The 19796-nt window shown below is 40.3% G+C and overlaps 1 protein-coding gene across 1 annotated transcript in view; it reads right to left on the bottom strand.

Annotated features, from left to right (window-relative positions):
• Positions 1-19796, bottom strand: part of LOC146606843 (protein NLRC3-like) — a 46723-nt gene that overhangs the window by 4523 nt on the left and 22404 nt on the right. Inside the window, exons 7-8 of the mRNA XM_085349231.1 lie at positions 14003-14176; positions 3151-3324 (exon numbers count right to left, since the gene is read on the bottom strand). Coding sequence (XP_085205357.1) covers positions 3151-3324; positions 14003-14176 — 348 coding nt within the window. The remainder of the gene's footprint in view (positions 1-3150; positions 3325-14002; positions 14177-19796) is intronic.

Below are 19796 nucleotides of genomic sequence, written 5' to 3'. Positions count from 1 at the left end.
ACTGAGGGTCGCAACTGCTTCCTCCCTCAGGCCAAATCTGGCTTGGCTATGCGAGAGGAAACGCTGCCAGGTCTCTAGCAGCAAGGAGTAGGCAAGAGAAGCCATGTTCAGAAGAACAGTTCATTTTCTACAGTGTTCCATTCATGTTCAGAAGAAGGTTATAGAACTGTTAATACAGACATTTCAATCTAAATACAGCAGATATAGAAGACTGAAAGAAAAACACAAGTTCACTGACTAAAAATATCTTATTATTTTATTTATGTATTACAGATTGATTTATTTTCTTATTAATTCTTAATTTGTTTATTTATTTTTCATATTTTGTGTTAAAAAATAAAAATAAAGAGATTTGAGAAGATTGGAATTTTTTAACCATGTCTTTCTTGTGGAAAACCTAATGCGGCCCAGCCTCACCCAGACTCTGCCTGCAGCGGCCCCCAGCTAAATTGAGTTTGAGACCCCTGTCCTACACCATAAATCAGTAAGAGAGGGTACGACCTCTCTCATGGCCCCAAGTGGTGTGTGCATGCCAGAGCACTCTGGAAGGCACACAGAGTCTTTACAGACTACTAAGGATCGAACCTCTATCATCATCCAATCGATTATAAAACTAAGCATGTATGAGTAAATATTTTTAAGCATATCCCATATGGAAAAGACTAAAAACTTATATGATGAAAGTCATACTCACGAAAGTGGCCACTTTCTCATTACTTTCATATATTGTTTTAGTAAGTATCGAAAACATACAAGTTTCATTATATAATTTTTCAAGGGATCTTATATCTGTTTTCACTCTTGTATGCTTTTCATACAAGTTTCACACAAGACAGATACAAACTTTATAAGATTTATATATCTTTTCCATATGGGAAATGACAATCAACAATATAAAGCTTACAGCTGGTTTTAATAACAACATTTATTTGTTTCTCAAATGAGAAAGAGCTATCGAGAAACACTCCTAAATCTTGAGTTCTTAACTTTTCCAGTGGGCCAAATTCAACATTATCTGCTAATGCTAAATAGGCTGCCGTTATTAACTAATGCTAATTGGATGTGAATTAGCATTATGCACTAATGCTAACACTTACTTTTTAACAATGTGAGTAGCTAATGCTAACACTATTTCCCTTAACTTTATAACAATGTGAACGGCTAATGCTAACACTCTTTTCCCTAGCAATACAACATCTGAGCTGCTAATGCTGAGTAGGTCGCCATTAGCACCTACGTCTAATTAAAGGCAAATACGCATTAGAACCTAATGCTCATATCGTTTTCCTTTGCTTTATAACAATGTGAGCAGCTACTGCTAAATAGCATTAGCTAATAACAGCAGTCTAATTTAATGTAAGTTAGCCTCATTTGCATTATAACGATGTGAGGAGTTAATGCTAAGTATGCTGCCATTAGCAGCTAATTCTAATTAGGGGTGAATAATTATTACCAGCTAATGCTAATATCGTTTTCTCTTCCCTTTTAACAATGTGAGCAGCTAGTGCTGGGTAGGCTGGTGCTAGCAGCTAATACTAAAGCTAAAGCTAATTTGATGTGAATTAGCATTACATTAGTGAGGAGTTAATGCTAAGTAGACTTCCATTACAGGTAATGCTAATTTTAGGTATTTAGGAATTAGCAGCTAATGCTAATACCATATTTTCTTGCATTATAACAATGTGACCAGCTAATGCTAAGTAGGTTGCCGTTATTAGCTAATACTAATTTGAGGTGAATTAGCATTATCCGCTTATGCTAACAATGTTTTTTCTTACTTTTTAACAATATGAGTAGCTAATCTGAACATTTTTTTTAATTTAATTTTAACTTTTCCCCTGCGATGTGAAGAGGTAATGCTAAATAGCACGCCATTAGTGGCTAATTCTAATTTTAGATGAAAAAGCATTAAAAGCTAATGCTAATACCATATTTTCTCGATTTATATCAATATCAGTAGCTAATGCTAGGTATGTAGCCATCATTAGCTAATGCTAATTTAGGTGAATTAGCATCATCCGCTTATGCTAACAATGTGTTTTTTTACTTTTTAACAATACGCCATTAGTGGCCAATTCTAATGTTAGATGAGAAAGCATTAACAGCTAATGCTCATACTGTTTGCTTTGTAAGAATGACAGCAGCTAATGATACGAAGTCTACCGTTGTTAACTAATGTTAATTTGATGTGAATTAGCATTATCCGATAATGGTAACTCTTTTCCCCTGCATTACAACGACGTCAGGAGTTAATGCTAAGTAGGCTGCCATTAGGGGCTAACTCTAATTAGGGGTGAACAATTATTAGCAGCTAATGCTAATACCGTTTTCTCTTTCCTTATAACAACTTGAGCAGCTAATGCTAATTTGATGTGAATTAGCATTATATTAGTGAGCAGTTATTGCTAAGTAGGCTACCATTAGCAGCTAAAGCTAATTTGAGGTGAATAAGCATTAGTAGCTAACGCTAATACCCTTTTCTCTTGTGTTATAATGATGTGAAACGTTAATATTGTTCTCAAACAACAGAATGAGAATGAAATATTGATTCTAACAGGGCCCATAAACAGTATTAGCTTAGCAGCATTAGCTTATCAGAGTTTCCATCATGGTCACATAAATCCTTAGCAGAGCAAAGTGGCCTACTTAGCAATAGCTGCTCAAGTTGTAGAAAGCAAGGGAAAACAGTAATAGCATTAGCTGCTAAATGTGCACTTGAGAACAAATTTATTGTTAATTCAGCTGTGAATGTAGAGTTTGTCATTATTTAAGCTTCCATTTCCAAATGTTAGCTGCTCCTGTCTGCCTCTTTGTCACAAACCCAGACTGAAATGATTCACAGCCTTGTTTCATCCTTCTGTCACTGTGGACATACAGCATGGGAAACATACACATGGCTGACACTTTATTAGGTACACTGGTATCTATCTCAGGTACACCTGTGACCTAAATGTTCCTGCAACCAGACTCCTTGGAGACCCCTACATAAATATCCATGAACTATCCAGCTAGACTAGTGTGTCTGTCCCTGAAAATATTCCTGCATGTGTGATTGTTCATGTCTCATCTGCAGGAAACAAACAGGAAGTGAGTGAAGGACACAGGAAATGTTTCCAGCTCTTCCTCCTCTATCAGACATTCTCTCCATACCTGAGAGTGTCCAGTCTCCAGCCTGGATCCTTCAGTCCAGCCGACAGCAGCTTCATTCCTGAGGGACCTGGATGATTGTAGCTCAGGTCCAGCTGTCTCAGATGGGAGGGGTTGGAGCTCAGAGCTGAGGCCAGAGAAGTACAGCCTTCCTCTGTGATCAGACAGCCTGACAGACTGCAGACACACAAAACAACAATCAATCTGTCAACAATCGTTTTCTCTTTGTCACAATAACATCTATCCATCCATACATCCATTCAATGTAACTTTATTTATAAGTGACAATACCCAACAGACAACAACAGTCATCTGAAGCTGTTTAACAGTGTAAGGTAACCGCCTCCACTGTGAGCAGCACTTGGTGATGGTGGGAAGAAGAACTCCCTTTGACACAAAGATCCTCCCAGTGAAAACAGGCTCCAGGAGGAGCATCTACCATGACTGGTTGCAGGGTGAGGGGAAAGAGAAGAACATGAACATCAAGAATGCAGCGAGTGGTAAAATAATAATAATAATAATGGATTGGATTTATATAGCGCTTTTCAAGGCACCCAAAGCGCTTTACAATGCCACTATTCAGTCACTCTCACATTCATACACTGGTGGAGGCAGCTACGGTTGTAGCCACAGCTGCCCTGGGGCAGACTGACAGAAGCGAGGCTGCCATATCGCGCCATCGGCCCCTCTGGCCAACACCAGTAGGCAAGTAGGGTAAAGCCCAAGGACACAACGACCAGGACAGAGAGCCCAGGGATCGAACCGGTGACCTTCCGGTTACAGATGCGATTCCCAACCCCCTGAGCCACGGTCGCCCTAAATAAAGATTTGACCTCAGTGTGCTCAGTGTTCCTGTCTATTCCTAACATATTCCTAACACGATAGCTGCACTTTAGAGCTCTAAAACTGGAACTGACACATAAAAATACTGAGAACACAGACTAGCAGCCACTGCATGGCCTCGAGTACGTATGTGGTGCGTTCAAAGAGCATCAGCATAGACATGGTGGGTTCAACAATATAGGACATAACAATTTCTATGGCGAAAATACTATCAATGAATGAGCCATAACATTTTAGCCATGTAAACATGTTATCAGTGGGCTTTCCAACAACTTGCATTGATCATTAAAGGATAAAATACGTGAGTCGAGGTCACTACGAGCCATGCGAGGGTCAAACATGGCAGAGAACCTTCCAGCAGCATCTTGGTTTATAATCCGCCTTTGGATCATCAGTTTAGGAGATGAAGGATCCAAGTAAAATAACAAGTTAAAAAATATGCAGCTATGGTCACTCACATGGACATCCTCCACACTTACATCATGTATATTTAAACCCAGGGAGAAAACAAGATCCAGTGTGTGACCCTTTGTATGTGTGGGGCCAGAAACATGCTGCCTAAAGTTAAAAGACTCAGTGACAGTGATGAGCTCAGCAGCAGTGTTACAGGATGCTTCATCAATATGACGGCTCAAATCTCCCAACCTTCTCCAATGAAATGATGGATGTCAGAAGGTCATTAAATTCAGTTAGAAAGACCCCATCAGGTAGAATAAAATACAATAACTGGTTTTTAGAGAACTGACCATCATCTGTGACTCAAATGCAGAAAAGGAGTCCGAGGTCATCAGACTGCATGTGAATCTGTCCTGGTAAACAACAGCGAGTCCTCCACCACGTCCTAAAAGACGCGGAGTTCAGATGACGGAGCAGCCAGCCGGGCAGATTTCATTCAAGTGGACATAATCAATGTTCCCTCTAAGCTGCGCACGGGCGCAATCCGCTGACACGCTCTCTGCACACAGAGTATCTGCATTGCGCACAAAAAGATATCTAACAGGCTGTGAGGCTCCTGAACTCTCTGCCCCCCTCTCACGGACAATAACCATATCCAACTTCTTAATAGCAATGAACTGGTCTGCATTGGTGCATCATATCTTTATTCTCTTCCCCCTCCTGCCCCCCCCCTCCTTCTTAAATAGATAACTATCATATCTGATATCATATCTCACAGTACAATAATATTGAATGGGTTGCATTGTTGTACTTTGTCATGTTTCTCAGGTCTTTGTCTGATTTTCTACGAACATTACTTGTCATGTTCTCATGTTGTTGCTAAGGATTGTCTTATTGCATTGGAGTCACACTGGGTTAAATATGTACACTTGGGTTTTAAGGGGTATTTATTATTTTCTTCTTTTTTTTTGGGTTGTATGGAAGCCCCAAACGCAATTTCATTGTTCTTGACAATGACAATAAATAAATAAATACTAAATACTAACCTGAATTGAAATTAAAATAAATACGTTAACAATTCTGCTTTGCAGTGTTAGTCAGTGACTGGCTGCTCCAGTATTTAGAACGATGCCGCCTTATCCCATAGTCCAGCCAATGATTCACATTCGTATATACGCAGCTAATCAACGTCGCTGACGGGCTATGACAGCGTCCTCATGTGCCGACACCGGTGTTTTGGTTGATGTAGAGTGAAGCCACGTTAATGACAACGTGATCCAGTGATCCAAGGGACCGCTCAGGGAGTTTGTGTGTTCGCTCAGACACATGAAACATTAGAGGGAACATTGGACATAATTCTTATTTTGCTGCCACGTCTCAGTCAGACACATGAAATCTAGAGACTCTTTAATAAAGAGATCGCTTAGAATAAATGATTTGTTTGTTATGGAGCGAACGTTAAGCGGGGCCAACCGAGTTGATGATGGTCGATCTGCAAAATCAACAGCTGACTGCAGCGGCACTTGAAATAAAGACAATGCAGACCTGTGGACCTGCTGGGCAGGGCAGCGACTCCAGAGCTGGGGGAAGCAATGATCGATGAGCAGACATAGCTGTTATCAATAAAAACAGTGAACGTTTGACGGACACACCGTGAGAAAAACTGCTTCTGAGCCACAGAGCCCAGGTCCCAGTCACCGGCGTAACATATTAACTAAATGTCAGGAGAGGAAGTGGACGCAGGCACCAGGATTCTCCCCACAGCCAAGAAGCTAGCCTCTGGTAGCTTCTCAGTTTCACCTGGACGTCGGCCCTCGTTCCCCTTTTCCATCTCTTGAGGGTGAAAGTCCTGCGGGTTGTGAAGAGTAGCACACCAGGGGAGGAAGAGTTTTTCTGTTCAGCTGTTGCAGTAGCTCTCCACTGAATCTTTGATGTTAAACCCTTTAAGACCTACCATAGAACCAAGTCTGCCAGAGCTTATCTTTAGATTTTTACATGCTGTAGTGCAGACCTTCCCAAACTGTGGTGCCCGCCCCCTAGGGGGGGCGCAGAGCCATGGCAGGGGGGGCGCGGTATGAAAAGGGGGGGGAACAAAACGCTTGAACACTGCTAGCACGGCGCCCACAGAAACGCAAAGCAGGAGATGAAGCATCGCTGAATATGTTTCCAAACCAACTTCATTCTAAGCCAAAGACTAGAAAATATGGTGAAGCAAATCTGCCCTTTGGTTTCACCTGCACAGGTGCTGAGGTAGGTCCCTGCGTCGGGAGCAGTGCTGGGCTCTTCCAATCATGGACAAACAGGATCCCACATTCTTAATTTTTAGTTCACAAACACTTGTTGTAGTGACTAACTACTCCTGACATTTTGGAGATGTTTGCTCTTTATAGAGTAAAGTTACAGCGGGATACAAATAACATCAGGCTGATCCTGCCACGATTTGTTCCCTCGATTCAAATCACAGACAAACAGGATCCCACAGCTGTTTATGTTTTTGAACCCATTTTGCACAGAGAGGCATTTTTTGAAAATGACAGCAATGTTGATTAGTATTACAGAAGAAGAAAAAACAACTACCCGTGACGCCTTTGTAAATGGAGGGACAGTAACTGCGTGTGAAACCTGCAGATACTCAGATTAACAGTATTTTGTCTCTGTCTGCCATTCTGCAATTCATCTCACATAAACAATAACGTGACGTGAAAAAAGGCGCAACCTTTGACGTTGCCAGATGAACTCTGTATTCCTCGTCCGCAAAAAAGGAGTTTTAAAAAAATCTCAGTTTTTGGTGATTTGAAACACTGTTTGGATGAAACAGCTGCGTTTTCAAAAATACCAGTGTAGGTGCGGACGTAGCGTAAAAGATTTAGTAGTTTATTTTCTTACTACCTGTAATTTATTGCAGATTACTTGTATTTGCTTAATTGTTTACTAAATGTTAGAGGTGTGAAATAAACCGCAATGGAGCAAAATATGGGCGTGTGTGGTTGGAGGATGTGTTAGTGCGTGTGTGTGCTGTTCACGCGCCGGGGGGGAGGCGAACGTTTTTCGTGTAAAACAAAGGGGGGCCCAGCATAAAAAGTTTGGGAACCACTGCTGTAGTGCCATTTTGGGGAGCAGTTCAAGTTGCTATACATCAATACAACTGTTATAGCCCAAATTTTAATAATATGTATGCATTCAGTCCATAGTAACTACATATACATATATACATATACAGCAAAAAGTGCAATAAACTAGAACAAATTGAAAATTGTTTTGTTTTGTATTTTTACATATATTTGTAGTTAGAGAAATTTAAGAGGTTTATCCCTCAAAACGGAAGAACTAAAAAAGTTGCACAAAATAGTTTCCAACCACAGGAAATGTAATTTGAGTGTATCCATAGCTGTATTTTTGAGATACACCAAATTGTATATACTGCATGAAAAACTAAAATAAATACTACCATGTGAATTTGCAAGAAAAACTTCAGTGCATCAAAATAAACTATTTCCAACTGTGTAATTTGAGTTCTAAGCCTCCCAGAAACTATACTGAAAGGGTAAACTCAAACATGACTTTTAAAAACACCAGTGTAGGCTTCAAGGTAAAAAAAACAAACAAACAAACAACTAGAATTTTCGCAAAAACGACGTCACTTCAGGTTTCGGGCAGGTAATGGCGGACATACGATAGTTTGGGCTGACATCTATTCCAACGTAGGAAGTGCTATGAACATCTGATCGGATTGGCAAAGCGTGTTTCTGGAATATTACTTTTTTGTTGCTGCAAGTGCTTTTCATGCAACTTTTGCAAAGCTATGTGTGGAAGGAAACGGTGACCTAGGATAAGCTGGATACATAAGATGTAAGTACAACTCCGGTTTCACATGCAAAAATAAAAATTATTGTACTAGCTTGTGTGGTTGCCGATCTACAGGCATTTAAAAATAGTTACGCAAAACTGAGCGTTCCCACTCTGACCGGCCTTAAAGGGTTAACAGTATCTCCCAATCATAATTTAAAGCAGCAGAAATTAAGTCAGAACTCAAAAGAGCAAAAATGACATTACAAAAAATGATTGACGACAGTGAAAAACTACATTGTTGCCTCCAGCAAGCTGCAGCGGCGGCAAAGCCAAACACAGGCGCCATCTTGTTTGACAGAAGAACGTAGCACACAGCAGCTACAAGCATAGAGTGCACCACTATTGTTCAAATGGAAGAAATAGAAAACACTCAATAAATCCTTCCACAGCTGAAACTAATGTAGACAATGTCAGGGGAGGAAGTCAAGCTGAACTTATGACACCAAGCACGATAACTACCAAAATAATGCAGGAAAAGTAAACTAAGAAACCCTAAAGCAACTAAACAGAGCAGCTAGCAATAAACAAGAAGTGTAAACTATAAAAACATAGAAGCTAAATGCTAACATGGCTAACACTATCATCACTGTATGTAGCCCGACTCTTCTCACAGCAACATACAACTGTCATGGCTAGACATCTCACTGATTGGCTCATGTTAGCTTGTGAAAATATAACGTCCCAGCAGTACTAGCTGTTTTATATACTGTTTAAAATAAGCGAAATGTGCTTATAATGTGTAAATAAAGGCTGAAGCAGCTAGCACTGTTAGCATCAGCACCAAGCCCTGTTACATTTGTACACTGTTAGAGCAATGGCTCCAATCTACAGCCTTTAAAATAATGATTAAAATGCTGTGATTGCAGCCATTCCCCAACTCTCTGAAAATGGTTCTCATGGCTATTGATCAGTGGGCTTTGATCAGTGGGCTTTGATCAGTGGGCTTTGATCAGTGGGCTTTGATCAATGGTCATGAGAATTTGCATAATTATGATTAAGGAACTGACCTCCCAGCCCATTGTTCCTTCAGTGGGCTGGTTTCAGTCATTATGCAAATGTACTGTTTATAAGATTGAAACCTGCAGTCAGCCGAGATTGAAGAAGTCACCTGGATGATGATGAAACATTTCTCCCACAAAACGCTACGTCCAGATGAACAGAATCAACTTTTGGAGATTTACTTACCTGGATGATTATTGGTTATTGGTAACTTTATTGTCCCTAATGGGAAATTGATTTGCAGTATGTCCGTACAAACAAACAAACAGGCAACCAACACATCACATACACACTCCAAAATAATATAATATAATATAAGCCTGAGAAAACAACCTAGATTTTTCATCAAAAAAGTACAATGTGCAATGGCAACAACACATATGGTTCAGTGTTATTAACTATGATAATAGCAGTAGGTACAAAAGACAATCTATGTCTCTTTGTCTTCACTGCAGGCACTTTATAACGACGACCTGATGGAAGCAGTTGAAAATCATTAAAGAGAGGATGATCTGAACACAACATGACAGAGGTCGCCTTCCTCAGCACCTGCCTGTTATAAAAGTCCACAAGCTGGACCTGAGACCTCCCTGAAATCTTACCAGCCACTTTAACCAGGTTGTTAAGTCTGGTCTTATTATTCAGAGACATATTACCGTACCAAGCAATGATACAGAAAGTTAAAACAGATTCAATAAAACTTTTATAAAAAACGAGTCATCATTGCAGATGAAACATTGAAACCTCTCAACCTCCTTAAAAAGTCTTTGTTGAACCTTTTTCACTGTAGCAGCAAGATGTGACTCAAAGCACAGAGCTTTATCAAGAACAACCCCCAAATACTTATAACTGTCCACCAGTTCAATGGCTGCACATTTACCACTGTTAGCGCAGGATGAGGGGATGTCTCCCTGAAGTCAATAACCATGTCCTTGGTTTTCAAGGTGCTGATCATTAAGAAGGACTGATCACACCACGAAACAAACTCATCCACAACAGGCCCATGGGAATCCTCTTCACCATGAAGGAGGCTTACAATGACTGTGTCATCTGCGTATTTAATGAAATGCCTGTTGGCCTGTGTACTGCGACAGTCATTAGTGTACAAAATATACAGTAGAGGAGAGAGACAACAACCTTGTGGTGAGCCAGTGGAAGAGTTCAGCTGTTTGGAAAAACAGCCGTTCACTCTCACACACTGAGATCTGTCAGTTAAAAAGTCTAAAACCCAACCAACGAGATTAAGATCAAGTGTAAACTGGTTAAGAAGTTTATCAGCTAAAAGATGTGGCTGGATAGTATTAAAAGCTGAAGAAAAATCAATAAATAAGAGCTGAGCATGAGCTTTGGCGCCATCAAGATGGCGAGAAAGGAAGTTCAACAGAGTGACCACTGCATCATCAACACGTCTACGAGGCCTGTATGCAAATTGTAGAGGGTCTATAAGCTTCTCTACTTGCTAACTGAGAGTCTGAACTAAAACCAGGAAGACTTATCTTATTACAGTCACTGTAACAGTGACCAGTCATGTGTTTCATGCCTGCCCAGGCCACCCTTAAGTTATTGCTACCCATCTCCGCCTCTACCTTATCCTTGTATTTTACTTTGGCTTTTTTAATTTCTGATCTGATCTCCTTCCTAATTTCTCTAACTTTCAAGATATTCCCTTCAATAAAAGCTTTTTTCCTTTCATGAATCAGCCTCATAAGACCTTTTGAAGACCATGGTTTGTTATTAGGAAAAAAGTGGAGATGGTGTCAGTCGCATTCTTAGGATTCGCTTTAGGGTGGATGTAAACAATGGTGACGTTGATCTGTGGGAATTCCCTCGGCAGATAAAACGGCCTCAAAGACACAGAGAGGAGCTCAATGTCAGGCAGACACACTTGTCTACGAACGGTCACATTTTTACACCATTTCTGATTTATATACAAACACACTCCTCCTTGAGATTTCTGGGTAGCTCCGGGGTCTCGATCCAAACGTATGGGAAACCCGAAGCCATTTAGTTCCAGAGAACAATCAGGGTCAGAGTCCTTGAGCCAAGTCTCTGTGAATGCCATTAGACATGTATCCCTGTAGCCACGCAAGTGTGCGACATTCAAATGCAGTTCATCCAATTTACTCCTCAGAGACTGCACATTAGCCAGGATTATTGATGGTAAAGGAATGACTCCAAACAACCGTCAGGATTGCCAATAAAATCATGCGAAATAAAAAACCCATCTTCGTTAAAAGAAGTTCCACAAAGCACAAGCCGATGCTATAGAATTTCCTCAGGCAAAAAAATATATATATAAAGGAATAAAAGAATGAAATAAAATAAGTTAAAACACTGACACTGACAGAGAGAGACAACCTGCTGGTCGCCACAAGAGCAGCGCCCCTCTTTCTAGTCTAGTCTAGACTGAGAATGCATCAAGACCACTCACTCACCCTTCCCTCCTGCCTCTCAGCTGCTGAAACTCACAGTTTGTTACCACGGAAGAGTCACTCCTTCATCTGAGATGAAGCCTGATAGTCTGACTGATGCAATATAACATTCAGTCTACACTTTGTTTTTGTGCAAAGATGATAAAGAGGAAATACTAATAACATAAACAAAAATAAATGTCCAATTTAGAAATCTTATTCTTTTTTGCTCTATAAAATAGTTGTTTTTATTTTTCAGTCACTCATCGTAGCAGTAGGATTTACATGAAAATAAAAACAAATTAAGTTTGAGAGAAAAAGTACATTTTTGGCACTCTCTGGTAGGGCTGAACGATTATGGAAAATAATCTAATTGCGATTTTTTGCCCCAATATTGCGATTGCGATGCGATATGCGATTATTTTTTAAGGTCTTTGTCTTCTGTATTATTAAACAAAGACAAGCAATACATCATATAGTATGGCCAATACTATATTACATTAATTTTAAACTGTTCTTTCCTGGAAGACAGACCTCTGTTATGATGACATGAGGTGATGCATGAATTGATGACTGACATTTTTATTTAACTTCTTCAATCACAACAGTATATTTGAACATACACAATAGTTTATTTTTAGCTTACAAACATCTGAGCATAAAGTGCTGACAAGGAACCCTGGTGTAAACATTAAAATGAAAGTCAGTACAATGTGCAGATTGCAGAAATATACATAAAAAAAATCAGTGGCTTTACCACACTCAGTTTTTCGACATCTGTGAACTACTAGACAGTCATTCAATTAAAAAATAATATTAAATAAATAAAACTAATAAATAAAAAATACACACATCTTACTGATCTCTGCAGTCAGTAACATTACACATAAAGTGCAAACATAATAGCAATTGTATAAACACACACACAAACACGCCTTTAAAATTTAAAGGCGTGAAATTGGACGGTCTAGTTCTGATTAGCGTCACCGCTGTCTCGGTGGAGTTTAATAAACTCGGCCGTCTGCTTCTTGCTATCTAAAATATAACCAGACACTGGCGTAAATTCTCGACTGTCTCATACTTCTGTTTAATAAGTTTTCTGTTTGACGTTTAGTCAGCTGTGTGAAAACCAAGGAGGAACCCACCCGGGGGATTAATAAAGTTTTATTTTATCTAATCTAATAACTTTAATCTCAGCCAAACCGATTTACTCACGAACAAACAAAACACTGAAAAAAGCCCAAGAATAACATTTTTAGGTTGTCTAAGTGACTTATATATTACGTTTAACCCGAGCAGCGAAACTCCGCGGTGATCTGAAAATGATGTGCCGGGAGTTGTGCCGTTCTCGGCCGCATCAGTAACCCTCGAGCTCCTGGCTAGCTGTCGAGCTGGTGGGTAGCAGACGCCTCTGAAAACGTCGAAGCACTTTTGCAAATATGGGATATCTTGATAAACCGAGCAGATATTTGATGTTTACACAACTACTTTCTCGCCTGAAAATATGTTAAAAGTTTATTTTGTGACCCAGAAAGATTAGTATGAGTAATTTTAAAACTTAGTAGCGGCCGCCATTGCTGGAAACTGGAGTTTGGCTGGGCCGCGCTATGAATTCTGGGATATGGTAGTAATTTGGACAGCCTTCGGCGCGTCGCTGTGACGTAATCGGTCTACAAATGCGGCCTCAGGAGGATGCAGCCCATGAATTTGGACATGTCCAGAGTATAATCGCAGCCTTTGCGGTTAGAAAATTGCACTTGATCATGTCGCGATATTATCGCAAATGCGATATATCGTTCAGCCCTACTCTCTGGGCAACTGACTCAGAGACTCAAATGACTTAAAAAACCCGATTCATTTTGGTGAGTGACTCATTTAAACTCGATTCGGTAAAAAGAATCAAATTTACCATCACTAATACAAATCCCTTTGGAGAAAACAGCTTTAAAATATGTATTGTTAAATTCCAGATGTTTCTTTGCAAGGAAAACTCAGACACTGAAACAATACCACCAGTAACCTCCTACATATGGAAATGTGGTGTCATTAAAGACATAATAATTTCATTAATACCCAATATCCAGCAAAAATATGTAATTTGAACATTTTGTTCCTAACGAAATCAAATGTATATATTGTAGAAGATTAGCCAAATTTATGTAAAATGGCCAGTACATGAATTAAAAAAATAAATAAATAAACAAAATCGTATGACTGTGACAAATTTTACACAGTAATTCAGTCTAATAATCCACTCAAATATAAATATAAGTTTAGCTAAAAGCTCTATAGATAAGTCAATCAATAATATAATTCACATTTTAAATGATCATATGTGTTAACGTTTGAATCCTGACCTGAGAGTTTCCACTGCACACTGTGAACTCTTTAGTCCAGCAGACAGAAGCTTCACTCCTGAATCCTGCAGGTCAGAGTTACTCAGGTCCAGCTCTCTCAGACTGGAGGACTGGGAGCTGAGGACTGAGCACAGAGCTTCACAGCTTCTCTCTGACAGGTTACAGCCACCCAGTCTGAAAAACAAAAGATAATCTATAATACTTGTGTAAAGTTTGTTATTATATTACATGCCATCTTTTTATTTTTGATGAAACCTTAACATACTAAGATACAACATCATATGGATGAACTTGAATAAAATGTTTTTTTTTAATTATATCTTTATTTGGATTGGACAAGAAAAAACCATCTGCATAGCAGTATATGAATAACATGGGAACAAAGTCCTTCCAGGTTTTAGATTAAGTCCAGGAGAGCAAATGATAAACAAAGTGATCAGCGGGTGCATATTAACCTCCACTAGCTATTACTAGGACAGTTGCTCGCATGCTCTCCCAAAGGAGATATATAGAACACATTACATGGAACTATAAACACAAACTGGGAGGGGTGCCCATGCTGCAATCATTGTGAAGAAATAAGTAAATAAACAAGCAATAGTAATAGAAGTAAATGTAAAAAACAAACAAACAAAAAACAACCAAGTAATAGTGAGATCAAGTGAAGTCAGCCCTCGTGGGGGTGATGAATTGGATCCAATTGTTCCAAATTTGGTAGAATTTGGCTTTTTGATTTCTTAACAGATATGTAAGTTTTTCCATCCTAAATATCTCTAAAATGATCCCAAACCAGTCGTCTAGGGTAGGCTGGGCTGGGCTTAACCATCTTCTAGTAATTGTTTTTTTACTTGCCACCAAGAGTAATTGCACCAACTTAATCTCACTCCTACATTCCAGAAAGGGGACCAAACCCATGTATAAAACCTTAAAATCTAAAGGTATTTGAACGTTAAAGACTGCACTTAAGGAGACCTGAACGTTTTTTAACTTGGGACAGTCCCAAAAGACATGAAAATGGTTAGCAACAGTCGAGCCGCATTGTCTCCAGCATTGCATATAAGCCCCTTTGTACCTCTCCTGATATGGAGTCTTGAAGTACCTAATAATATTCTTCCAGCCATGTTCCTTCCAGCTCATAGAACTGGACGTGGACCACTGGCAGTACAAAACATTTTCCCACTCCCCCACAGAAATAGCAATCCCTGATTCCCTTTCCCATTTATCCTCAGTGTATAAAGTATTATCCTTGCTGGCACTAGAGAGGGCTTTGTATAGTTTAGAAATAGATTTAGTAGGGGTCATGGTTGTGGCATTTTTCAGGATGAGGAAAAAATGCGACTCAGCATCATTGAAGTCGGACAGTTTGCATTCATGATCAATATATGATCTCAGCTGTAAGTTTCTATGAAAGTTGTATTTTGTCAGGTTGTGATCGTCCCGTAAGGCCTCAAATCTGAGCACAATATTTCTATGAGTAAGAGAGAGGAATGTCGTAAGGCCATAGGATATCCATGCTTCAAAGTTAGAGTCGTGTCTGTTTGGAATAAAATCCGAGTCGAAAGCAACCCACCTGAAGATTTTTAGCATTTTGTGTATCCCACAGATGTTGATTACCTTCTGCCAAACTTGGAGGGTGTGGGTTAACCAGGGGTTCCCCAGCTTTTCCAGCCGGCACATTAGACCCTTATCTGCCATTACAGCTTGTAGGGGGAATCGGTCCAACAGGCTGGACTCCAGTTCCTTCCACCTAGCCGTGTATGTTTTGTTACACCAATATAAGAGGGGGGTTATTTGAGCGACATAATAGTAATTCCTGAGGCAGGGGAGACCCAGTCCTCCCTTTTCCTTGGGGAGCTGGAGGGTAGCATATTTAATCCTTGGCTTTCGGCCCTGCCAGATAAATCTGGAGATCCATTTGTCCCACTCAATAAATTGGTAATCGCTCACTTCTATTGGCAAGTTTCTAAAAAGATAAAGCAGTCTGGGGAGCGTGTCCATCTTGATTGCGGTTACCCGGGAGCTGAGACGCATAAAGGGGACCAGATTCCATCTGTGCAAATCAGCTTTTATACTTGCAGATATTGGCTCGTAGTTTGCCTGAAAGAGCAGCGAGAGGTCCGCAGTCAAATATATTCCCAGGTACTTAATTTTCTCATTATCCCGATTTACTGTAAATTTGAGTAGAGATGTGTAATATTCTCCTAATGTTGTCAGTTGTTTGTCTATAGTGAATGAAACCAGTCTGATCTAAATCGATGAGGTCAGGTAAAAACTTCTCCAGTCTACGAGCAAGAATAGAAGTAAATAGTTTGTAATCCAAGTTAAGGACACTGATTGGTCGATAGTTTCCACATTCTCGTTTATCTTTCCCCTCTTTTGGGATAATTGAAATAGTTGCCTCCCTCCAGGAGGGTGGGATTTCTCCCTCCTGTAGGATGTAGTTAAATGACTTCAGCAATGTGGGGACTAGATCTGCCCTCAGGGTGCGATACCACTGAGAACTGAACCCGTCCGGCCCAACTGCCTTACCTGGTTTTAATCTGGAAAAAGCATTAATTTCTTCCACTAAAATGGGATGTGTTAGAAGCTCATTTTTGAGAGACGGGAGTGAAGGTAATTCTAGAGAGCTAAGAAAGGCATCAGTACAATTCTCCTCCGTAGCATTGGGCTGTGAGTACAGCTCCCTAAAGAAGGTCTCAAAACATTTCTGAATGTCTTCTAATTTTGATTCCAGAATATTAGTCTTGGGGTCCTTGATTTGGTATATCGTACTTTCCTCTAGTTGTTTGCGTTATTTATGTGCCAGATATTTTGCAGATTTCCCTCCTGTCTCATAGTATTTTTGCCTCAAAAAAATTAAGTTATTTTGGGCCTCCTGGGTGTAAATATCATTAATTTCATCCTGTATTTTCCTGATATCCTGCTTCAGAGTAGGATTTGCGGTGTTTATGTCTTCCTATTCTTTCAACTTTAAATTTGCCTGTAGTTCTGCTAATTTTTGCCCTTTGATTCTCTTTAAGTGGGAGGCGATAGAAATTAATTTACCTCTCATTACCGCTTTGAGCGTATCCCAAAGAATAGCTGGAGATACCTCTCCTGTGTCATTAACATCTAGAAATTCTTTAATGTCTACCTTTAATTTGGAAACTATGGCAGGATCATTAAGGTGCGATAACAATTTCCACAGTGTGGTACATTTTTTCCTAGCCACCTGCAAAGATAGAGAGATAGGACTGTGGTCAGATAGATCTCTTGTTAATATGTCACAGTCTTTGACCCTAAACCTATCAACTTTAAACATAAAAAAGTAGTCCAGCCTTGCATACACTTTAAAGGAACCAGAGTAATGAGTGAAATTTCTGGTAGATGCGTAGCGGTCCCTCCATACATCTATTATCCCCATCTCTACCATATAGGAATTGACTTTTCTAGTAAGTGCTGTTACCTTGTTGGTTGGGGAGGAGGAGTCTAGTTTAGGGTCAAGTCTAAAGTTAAAACCCCCCCACAGACAACTATCCCCTGAGAATCCACCAATAAATCAAACCTATTCCTATAGAATAGCCAATCGCTCCCGGGGGGAGCATAAACATTTAAAATTGTGATTTCAGACCCCTCTATCCATTCTGTTATTCTAACCAATCTGCCTTCCTCGTCACAGAGTTCTTAGATATGTTCATAGTTAAGTGTACCAGAGATAAGTGTAGCCACACCCCTCTTGTGTTTGGACTTAACAGAAGAGGAGAATACATATTTAAAACCCTTTCTTTTCAATCTCAAGTGATCTACTTGGTTCATGTGTGTCTCCTGAAGTAATGCAATCTGGGCCTTCTCCTTCCTTAGTTTGGACAGTATCTTATTCATCTTAATCACGTTCAGAACCCCGTTAACATTAAAAGAGATTACTTTCACTGACTCACTTCCCATAAAGATATATTAAGTTACCACAGCGCATAAACTCAATAGCAGCAGGCAACCCCCTCTTAAAACAGTAACAAGTGAAAAAAGTTAGGAATGAACTGAAAACATTTGAACATAACTGGAGCTTGAAAGCTCCTAAGCTGGCTTCTGACAGTGGAGCACTTCCACTGACACCCTCACAACTTGAAGGGAAACCCCTTATTACTCCCTGAGTTAGGGGGCTTTCCACTGCGACGTCACTCACAGCACGAGAAGCCCCACCCATTTTAGCTCGACAGTAACCATATTTCACCATGTTGTCCATAGCTAATACATAACATTAAATTCGTTCTCTTCACGTCTGTATACTTGCAGCTTCTCTCTATATCCCGCAGCTCCTCGGATCTGACGCGGACGCCGACCACCAACTCCCCGCCACAGCGGGCATCTTTGTAGTTTTTCTCTGGGGGTTGCCGGTGGTGTAATCACCTTTACCGGCAGGCCCCGACTCGCCAGGTCAGCCGTTGCCTCCTCCACCGTGTTGTAGGTTTTCACTCCTTCTTCGAAAAAAACCTTAAGGCGCGCTGAGTAGAGGGTCCTAAACCGTACATTCTTCTCTTTTAGGACCTTTCGTGCCTCTGCATACTCCTTCCTCATAGCCATGATCTCAGGGGGGTAATCGTGGTCGAGGTTGATCTTGCTGGAATTCAGCATAAAACCTTTCTTTTGCCAAGCGAGCCTCAGCACTTCTTCTTTAACCGTGAAGCACAGGAATTTTACCAGGATCGATCTGGGTTGGGAGCCGTCCGGAGGGAGTAATGATAACACTCTGTGTGCTCTCTGAATTTGTAACGGTGTTGATGGTGGGATGGCGAGATTCTCCCGGAGTAGCTTCTCCACAAAGTGGGCCATAGATGGAGCTCCCGATTCTTCTCCCTCCGGCACCCTGTACAGTCTGAGCGACTCCCTCCTCGAGTAAGCCTCCAGTGATGTTAGTTTTGTTTGAAACTTTTCCTGCATGCTTTCTTCCATTTGCGCAACATCTCTAAAGTTAGAAATATCCTGTCTCAGAGTGACGCTGAAAAACTAGTTCATGCATTTATTACTTCCAGGCTGGACTATTGTAATTCGTTATTATCAGGATGTCCAAAAAACTCCCTGAAAAGCCTTCAGTTAATCCAAAATGCTGCAGCAAGAGTCCTGACAGGGACTAGAAAGAGAGAGCAGATTTCTCCTGTATTGGCTTCCCTTCATTGGCTTCCTGTTAAATCCAGAATTGAATTCAAAATCCTGCTCCTCACATACAAGATCTTAAATAATCAGGCCCAATCTTATCTTAATGACCTTGTAGTACCATATCACCCTATTAGAGCACTTCGCTCTCACACTGCAGGCCTACTTGTTGTTCCTAGAGTATTTGAAAGTAGAATGGGAGGCAGAGCCTTCAGTTTTCAGGCCCCTCTTCTGTGGAACCAGCTTCCAGTTTGGATTCAGGAGACAGACACTATCTCTACTTTTAAGATTAATCTCATATTTCCATTAAAAGTGTTGAATTTGACTGTTTGATGTTCTTTATGATCTCTGGCACCAGTTCATCTGTAGGCTGAGCTCAATCCATCCATTTAGTGAAATTATGTTTAAAGGTCTCCTTGTTTTCTGAGCGTGCACAGATCCTGAAGCAGAAAGCCTGGGTTAATAGAGAAATGATCATCACTGTGATGATGCTCATCATCTCTGACTGGGATTTGAGGTTTTGTCAAAGCAGCAAAGAAAGCCTGGCTATGTTGGACTGGGTGTGGAAGCAGCTCCCAGTTTGAGTTCAGGAGACAGACGCCCTCTCTACTTTGAAGATCAGCTTCAAACTTTCCTTTTTGCTAAAGCATATAGTTAGGGCTGG

Source organism: Diplotaxodon limnothrissa, unplaced genomic scaffold (assembly GCF_057381915.1).
Source record: "Diplotaxodon limnothrissa isolate DT_005_m unplaced genomic scaffold, D_limnothrissa_male_GT1.1 unmapped_scaffold_4, whole genome shotgun sequence".
NCBI lineage: Eukaryota > Metazoa > Chordata > Actinopteri > Cichliformes > Cichlidae > Diplotaxodon > Diplotaxodon limnothrissa.
The sequence above is the reverse complement of the archived record's forward strand: the minus strand, read 5'-3'. Positions and strand labels throughout refer to the sequence as shown.